Raw genomic sequence first — 9227 nt, forward strand, 5'->3', positions numbered from 1 at the left:
GTGTGAGGTTCACTTACCGTTCTTTTTGGTGGGTGATCATGTTTCTTATTTTGATTTGGAGGAGACTAGGAAGTTTTCACTAAGAAATCCCCAAAGAAGGTGCCAAATTGTTTGACCCAAAAAAATCGAAAGCTTTTTAATTAAATCAATTAATGAAGATGAAGAGGTAAATCTCAGTCAAACATGATAAACTCCATATCTATAAGCAAATCAGAAAATAATGCGTAAGATGAAATAGGGGCGATCAATCTTATTGAGGTTTTTCATTTCTTCTCTCACTAATCGACGGAGATGACTGTTTTACATATTCAATGGAAGATTGATTTGTCTTCTTTTTGCAAAGAAGATTACAGCGGAGAGGAAAGAGAGAGAAAAAGCCCCCCTCCCCCTTTCTAGGAAGGTTCCTTCCTATATATAGTTATGGAATCCTTACTATGTTCTTGGGTCAATGCACTTTCATACCACGTCCGCTTTCGTCGTTCCCTGAATATTGTTCTTTGACTTGGCGGGTATTGTGAGTACGGGGTTTGGAGCAAACTATGCCGTCTCGCCGCTTGGACGGGATCTCGGTTGGGTCGACTGCAGTGGTTAGATTTTGACCAATACAGGGAGTAGCACCGCCGTCCCTAAGCAATAATTTGGTAGAAAGCGCTTCTTTTAATAGTTGTCACGTGACGCAAATTCGAATTAATTGGGATCTCAATGTGAATATCGAATACCGAGTAAAACACAAGAAATAAAGAAAGAGATGAACTAGAAATCTGATAATTGAATCTTAAAATCCCTTTCCTGACTGTAAAGTTCATCAGCTTGCTTCTTCCAAGTCAACTATTACTGCTATAACTACTATAGTAATAACCAGAAGCTGGGGGTTCGCCGGGGGGGCGGGGGGGGGGGGAGCGTAAATCAACTTGCAGATTTGATTTATGTAAGCTTAGGAACTTTTCATAGAAAAAACAAAGCAAATTATTGGCAATAGAGCAACATACAGACAACAACAATAAGCAAAGTTCTAGCTAGAAGTGTTGACGTTTCTGTCTTCTTTCTTTTCTCCTTTCTGTTGTGCTAGTTAACATTCACTACTAGTACTACCTAATTTAAATAGCAGAGGAATTCATTATTCAGACACATAATGCTAGCTCAAGTTGGAAAGCCGAGTCCCCGCCATTCAGCTAAAGATATCGCGCGTGGCAAAAAAGAATTTCTTTAGAGACTATTGTTGTTCAAGTCTTTGGTCCCATGGACAAAAAGGTGGATTTCTTTTCAGGTATCATGTGTGCAAGTGCAACCCTCGTCATTTGTTTGGATTGGAGTAAGTATATATATTTATTATATATTATATATAACATACATAACATGTAAAGACTTTTTAAGTTGTATTTGTCGTCACTTGTAAAGAACAAAGGAAGAGAAAATATAACAACGGATCACCTAATCACTGACGGGGCCTAACTAAATTAACACATTTTGGATTGCATTCGACTAAAATACATGATGAATGGACTAAAATCTGAAAATCCTAATACTCCTAACATAAAGAAAAAATGTTATAAAATAAAAGAAAATTGAGAAATCCCCCCGTGTTTTAAATATATATAATAATTCTCTTTTCCCGTTGTAATTTCTAGCGCAGACATATTTCCTATATTAGAGATATAACATATTTTTTCTTGTAAAGGCGATTATCAATAGCTAATTAGTTTAGAGAGTCTTGCCATCGAGAAAGAAGATAATCATTTTGGAATGTAATCTATAACTCACGAGGGTATGGTTTATTCCAATGTTCCCCACTTTTGTGCATCTCTTTTTTTGGTTCATTTAACCTACACAATACCTTTTCCCTTTCTTTCTTCCTCACTTCCATTCAACCTTTATTTTCATTAAGCAATCATTTGCAGGGTCCTATCACTATTTCTTGGTCCTGGAAGCCAGCCAATTTATTCCTCATTTATTCCTTTTAATTTGTGAGTGCTCTTCTCTTTGCTTATTAATCCAGTACGTACCGATCATTGAGGAACAATGTCTGCCATGAGAAAGTTGTGCTAAATTTTGGAGCATTCTGTCCAAAATTTCTATGTTTATTAATCTATTTAAAACTATGGTAGAAGAAAATCTTATGCTTTTCGTGGAATCTTCATTCATAAATTGACTAGTCTTTCTCATTTTAAAATTAATCTTTGAGCAATGGATTTGAGTTCATATAACTTAGAAATCCATCTTTTATGTGACATTTGAGTTTCTTGTTTTTTCTGCTTTATTTGTCATCCTGATATATAGTTAAACAATTGATATTAATCCCTTGGTAGTGAAGATTAGTTTGAGAAAGGCTAGCTTTTGAGGAACTAAATTATGTAATGATAGCATATCTTAATTGAAGTAAACGGCATATCTTAATATTTGTTTCCTACCTGAAAAGTGAAAATGCCGTCTAGGAATAGTGGATAAGCCACTATAATTCCATTCTCGCAGGACATTAATTAGTGTCCCTCAGATATGACTTATTATTAGTAGCATCAAATACTATGAATGTAACCTAGTAAATCATCCATAATATTACAGCATTATCCTCTTTTTTGACTTTTGAGACGTAAATGAAGAGTTGATTTTTTTCTCCTTATGGTCGAATAAAACAGAATACCAATTGTGAAAGCTCAGAACTAATTAATAGAGAGACTCTCTTGGCCACTCATCTTGCCAGGCTACACTTTAAATAGATAAATGGATATAATAGAATCATACTAGTAATTAATAATGGTGGCAACGATGATAAATCATAGAGAAAATAATTAAGCACTACTATTATTATTGTCATCTTATTTCTTTTGATTTTCCATACAAAGACAAGAAACAATTAAGGAGGGATTGAGGTCACAAATGATGATTTAGAGTTCCTGCACTAGCTTCTTTTTATTTCTCTACGTGGTCCAGAGTTGTATAGCTCCACAGCGATAATACATCAGATATTGATATGGAGAATTATTTGATTTCACAGAAACAAGATCTTAAGGCATTAGTATAGTCTAGAATCCCTCTATTTACTTAATACAGTACTCTGCTAGGAAAAAAAAAGAACTGCAGCAATTTAAAAAATTATGCAAATTAATTTTGATGGCTTACTCTAAAGAGAAAACATCTTCTATATATCTCAAGCTGACTTACTGTTTGGCCTCAACCAACCTAATGATACTCTTAATTAGGGGTGTACATAGGTCGGGTTGGTTCGGATTTTACAATTACCGAACCAAACCAATTATGTCGGGTTATTAAATCTAAAGATCAAACCAAACCAATAAAACTCGGGTTTTTCACTCTTGGTTTTTCTCGGGTTTTCTCGATTTTTCGGGTTATTCGGACTTTTTCAGGTTTTCTCGATTTTTCGGGTTATTCGGACTTTTTTCGGGTTTTTTCCCGGTAAAATCTTTGTAGAACAAAACATATAAATTGTGCTCAAAATATTTCTTTAATCCTAGTAAGATACAACTATATAAAGTATTTTCCAAGAAAATAATACAAAATATGAGATGTGTCATGGTATTATCCTAAAATATTCAACAATAAAGAAAATAAAATTATGTAATATAAATATTGCTAATCAAAAATTCATAATAAAAATAAACATAATCTAAAAGTACTAAGTCATGCTAAAATAAGTAGACTACTAAGAGAGTACCAATTACACGACTAAACACTAAAGAAAAAATAACAATAAGTTGTGATTTTTATCTAATTTATTGCAAAACAAAAAATAAATATTCAATACATTCCCGTTCATTGTATTGAATTGAATATCTTTTGTTAGCATTAGTATTGATTTGATTTTGGTTTGGGCTTTTGTTAGCATTATTTAATTTACTAATGTTAATGGCTATAAAACTTATTGGAACATTCAAAAGTTCTAAGTCCAATCTTGAAATAATACCTTAAAATGAAATTTTTAAAGAAATATTTATAAATTATATCACAATAAGTATATTTATATATTAAATATATCTAAAATTTCTATATATGTAATGTCGGCTTGGTTTGGTTTCGGTTTGACTTTCTTTAGTTAAAACCAAACCAAACCAATTATGGTTGAGTTTTTTTCCCCAACACCAAACCAAATCAAACCAAACCATAATCGGGTTTTTTTTCTCGGTTTGACTCGAATTATTGAGTTGGTGCGGTTTGTCGGTTTTTTTGTACACCTCTACTCTTAACATTGTGTTATGTTGGTATGCTATGCCCCAGTCTAGACTTTTCAACTACCACTATGGAACTTTTTTTCGCACAATCCAATAACATCCCCTTGAACTAAAATTTCACAATTTACGGGTTTTCGCCTCAAACTAAGTTCCATGGGACTCATTATAACCATCATTCACATGTTAATTTAATGAGATTCACCGTATACCGCTCACACGATCGAGCATTTAAGGCCACCAAAGCCAAAGCTAGCATTTTCTTTTGTGCGTGAGTCTCCAAGCTACCTTTGGCTGGCAAAAATAGTAAAAAAACAACTTCACCATTATGTCATCTCCATACTCGTATTGTCGAATTATTGACTCTGATACTAGTTGTTAGGTTATGTCAGCCTAAAGATACTCTTAACATAATGTGATATTGTCTACTGCATGCCAAGCCTATACTTTTTTTTTCTTCAAAAATCCTCACATCATTAAGAGTATCACTACAACTTATATGTATAATATTTTTAACTAATTTCTCAGCTATATACCAATGTGGGATTTTAATTACATAGCAACCAATTAAGTTAATCTTAGTGTTGTAGACTTTACTTTATGCCTAAAACTAAATACGATAACAACAATGCCTTAATCCAAAGCAAGGTGGGTCGGCTATATGAACTTTATTGTTCATGTTGCTCCATTTAAGCATTTCTAATATGGCCATATATAATAAAAGTTACGAAGTTGATCTAGTGCTAGAAATTCTCTTTATTCTCGACTAGTCTCTCTCTCTATATATATATATATATATGTGTGTGTGTGTGTTACTAGAATATATATCTCTAACATGCCTACCAGACTCAACTTAATAACATAACTAAAACTTAACCTCACTACTACTTGATATCGCCTATATAATTCTTTTCATTGTATCCGATTTTTTGCTAAGTCTATACAGATAAGAGAATGTTGGTACATCCATCTTAACATTCGTATTTATGCAACACTCATCTTTTGGATATATTGGATTTTAGAGGCCAAACCATTCACTCTCATACAATATTAGTCTTAATCAGGGCGGAGGCAGAATGCTGGCGGCGGGTTCGGTCGACCTCAGTATCTTTAATTCGAACTCTGTATTTGTCTTATAAAATTCATCAAATATGTATAAATTATTAATTTAGAACCCAGTAAATTTTAACGATTAGAATCCTGAACTCATAAACTTGAAATCCTAGCTCCGTCTGTAATCTTAACTACATCTGTTCAATAAAACTTGTCTTTTGCTTTGGGAGGTATATATTCTTTTGTCACATAACACTCTAGTGAAACTTTTCCTTTTCAATCATCATAGCAACTTTAATTTTATGCGTAATCTTCATCTATCATATTTAAGAGTAGAGAATAATGTAAACTAGGTAGTGTGCATTAATCATGAATTCAAAGTAACATAAATGACTGAATTCAATTATAAGAGTGACATGGACCCTACTCCTCTTAGAAAGGGGAATGAATCATTTTTCCGATTTTTCATTTTGTTTTAAGGTAGATGTTGATGATTTCCATGTTCTCGAATAATAACATACATAATTCTAGTTGATGATATATCGAGTACTGTCAATCTAATAATATATAAGCAGATGCTATGGGTAGAGAAGTTAAATTAAATCTTTGAAACGTCTTCTATAAGATTGTTGAATCTTAATTACTATAATAGCAGAAAACTGAAATATAGTTTCCCTCTATGTAAAAGACACCAAAATGCATGGAGTGTTTTTATGTGATTTTGCTGATTCGTCATAAAAATTTTGTTCAAATATAAAGTCAATTGGATCAAATTTTATGATTAAATTTGAAAAAGAAAAAAGGGAGATTTTGTATAATTAATCAAGCAGGTAAATGATCAATGAATAGAACTTTCAAATGGCGGTTATCCCATGTTTAGTGATTAGTATACATAAGAGGAGCACTATTCTCTTTTTGTTGTTTTTAGGTGGTTTGATTACATTATTGACATAACTAATTAACTATACATCAATAAGTACTAAACAAGTTACGGTTCATGTTCCCCATTAAAATTGAAAATTAATTTTGATTACATTTTTGGAATGACTTAAAAGTAAAAAAAGATCAGTTTATTTACAAACAAGTTATTCATAGAATACGCAAAACGAAATAGACAAATTTATTTTACATTACCAACAGAACCAAATAGCCTTCTTCTGGTTGAGTTGCACTAAACCAACAAGAGGTGGTGCCCCTTGTCCTAACTCCTATGCTTCCCAAAACTTCCCAGAAAACTGGAAGTTTGTAAATTGTTGCTGCAGGAAGAAAAAATATAACGAAAATGAAGAAGTAAATCAATAAATAAAGCTGATGAGAATATTTAAAACCAGGTACTGAAAGAATTTGGCTTGGAACTCATAAATCTCTAAAGCTTAACTGGAAGTCTTCTTCCCAAATTCTCTTCTTATATAGTATGTGGTTATACTCATCGGTTGATGTAATAGTCAAGCAATAGTTCAATTGAACCCACAATTTTTTTACACCATTTATATGTGTGTCTGAGTGCAAAAAATTCGAAAAAATAGTGTAAAGGTTATGTTTTGAAATCATATTTTTAAAGAACTTATCAGGTTTTGTTTTTTGGTGACTAATGTAGTCTTACATAGTGGTAGAAGATAGATAGATGTTTCAGAATTGGTTTATCCAATCTTGTATGTACCTTGAAGGTTGCTTTGATATAAGAAAGGGTCTCGCCACCAAAAAAAATATCAGAATCTTGAACTCTAAAAGAATTACTCTTGGATTTAAATGAAGTGTAAAACCTACCTCGTGAGAAATTTCAGTACTGTGGTGATAATTGAAGATGGTATATGGGTTCCAGTTGCCGGTAACAACCAAATTACAATCATCAACATTCTCATTAGTCCCCAAAAGAGGCTCCTCGTGGTGCGTGGTGTGTTCTTCAATTTGATGATTAGTACCTTGAATACCTGATTCTTCACCTGTTTCAAAAAGACTCCAACATCCTAATCGTTTTAAATCATCAGCCGCCATAGACTGATCACCAATATTTAAAAAGCTTTTCTTTATTTTTGTTCTCTCCCTTGCCCTCGCTCTAGCTTGCTTTCTTGATTCCTTTGCCACAGGATTAAATGCAGCTCTACGAACTAGTTTATTAGCCTTCTTCTTCTCCCCTACTTTACCTCTATTTGACTGCTTCTGAATATCATTAGTGGTTGTAGATTCATCAATTCCTGATACAACTTCACACTCAGATGTAGTAGAGCATGTACTAATTGCACCAATATTAGCAGTAGCGCAATTTTCTTTATTTATGCCTTGGACGAGCTCATTGACAGCACATTTGGACTTTGTTAGCAACCACTCCACAGTTTTGCTAGCCTTATCGAATCCAAGCAAGTCTTGCAAATTGAAAAATTTGCGAGCTACATCGAGAGAAAGTCTCATTCTTCGGTCTCTAGGGCCGTGAGCAGTGTTAATCTTGCTGTGTCTATCTTTCTTGTAAGCAACACGTCTCTTATTGTCACCTTTTTTGTTCTTGCAGCGGCCTTGTAATTCAACTTCTTCAGGATCTTGATTAGTACTACTGATTACGGTGTCTTTGTTGGAATCTGCTGCCATATAATGATCAGGTGTAGTCAAGAGTTGTTGTTGTTGTTGTTGTTGTTGGGGTTGAAGGAGATGATGGTCATGAAAATATTGGAAAAGTTCGTGTTCATATTGCATAGAATTCGGAGATGGAATGTGAAATAAGTTATTTGAGGAGGAAATATTGAGGCTGTAATTACAGCTGTTGCTTGACGGATACATTGAAGTGGGACTTGAGCTTGAGAAGGACGGATATACAAGCACAAGTACTACTCTTAGCTTTTTATTGAAGTTGAAAGAACCACAACATCTTCTGAATTTGTCAATTTAATAAGCTAGCTAGCTGCAGCAAGATGCAAAACAAGGTTAATTAATTAAGACTTTTGAGAGGGACAACATAACTTTTTAAGTGCATAATAAAGTGAGATAGATCATATAGCTAGAGGGGAAGGAATTATAGGTAATTTGTCAATATGTTGATGATAACATAGCTTTTTGGTTGAGAATGACAGCTAAATTAATGTGTGGTTTTACAAATATATATATATATGTAGCTAGTGGCTATAATGCATGTGTTTTGTGGGAGTACTCAAAGCATTATAAGATAGCTGGAAATACTGGAGATTGAGAAAGACAGGCAATGGTTTGTTACCTGTAGAGACAAAGAGAGCTGTAATATTGTCCTTCCATCTTTGCTAAATACCTCTAGAGAAAAAGAAAGGCTTCTTTTTCTAGCTGTGGAATTAAGCTTTAAAAGTATGAAAGGGAATTGAGGGAAAGAAAGAAAATGGAGGGGACACTCTTAGTACTTGTTGTAGTTACAACTGATTTTATGGGAAGTGAAGCATATAGACTTCTCTCTAATTGTGCCCCTTCAGTTCACGTGATAGCAACTGACAAAAATCCTTCTCTTTTCTTCCTTATCTCTAGTCTTCAACCACCACTTCTTCCTCTCCAAAAAGAAAGAACAAAATAAAAATACAAAGCTTAAGAGCTTGCATGTTAAAGGCAAGGGGTAAGCTACTACCGTCCACAGAACTCACTTATGGAATTACACTGTGTATATTGTTAAGATTTGTGTACGTTTTATCCTCTCTATACCCCATTTGTGAGATTATACTGAGTATGTTATTTGTTAAGAGCTTGCATGTTAGCTTTATCCCTTTAGCGTCAACTCCAAAGAGGAAGAAATATGGGGTTTTCTGCCTCTTTTTCCCCTTTCTTATTCCAAAAAATACTGCAAACTTGAAAATTTTAAGTTAGTAAGTTCACAATAAGTTTACTATATATATATATAGTACATATCTATTTTGAGTCGAAATTAAATAATTTGTTTAGTTAAATTCACAGAAGTCGACCTAGATCTGTCTATGACTTGGAGTCACCCTAGTTGCTGAAGTTACACGTTGACGTGGCCAAGTCCAAGATCGACAAGCAATATTG

At 33.5% G+C, this 9227-nt stretch overlaps 1 protein-coding gene across 1 annotated transcript; it reads right to left on the reverse strand.

Moving 5' to 3' along the window:
• Positions 1-6233: 6233 nt before the first annotated feature.
• LOC104235782 (transcription factor TCP12-like) lies at positions 6234-8861 on the reverse strand. Its single transcript, XM_009789598.2, has 3 exons — positions 8437-8861; positions 7002-8127; positions 6234-6490 (listed from the first exon to the last, which is right to left on the reverse strand). Exons 2-3 carry the CDS (start codon positions 8004-8006, stop codon positions 6443-6445), a joined length of 1053 nt encoding a protein of 350 aa, XP_009787900.1. The 5' UTR covers positions 8007-8127; positions 8437-8861; the 3' UTR covers positions 6234-6442.
• Positions 8862-9227: the final 366 nt, after the last annotated feature.

Source organism: Nicotiana sylvestris, chromosome 3, assembly GCF_000393655.2.
Source record: "Nicotiana sylvestris chromosome 3, ASM39365v2, whole genome shotgun sequence".
In the NCBI taxonomy this organism is placed as follows: Eukaryota; Viridiplantae; Streptophyta; class Magnoliopsida; order Solanales; family Solanaceae; genus Nicotiana; species Nicotiana sylvestris.

Excerpts from the sequence above, each read along its gene's own strand:
- LOC104235782 (XM_009789598.2), bottom strand. The coding sequence starts at position 8,006 with ATGTATCCGTCAAGCAACAGCTGTAATTACAGCCTCAATATTTCCTCC. Across the intron at positions 6,491-7,001 it reads GTACTGAAATTTCTCACGAG|CAACAATTTACAAACTTCCA; the intron begins GTAGGTTTTACA and ends TTCTTCCTGCAG.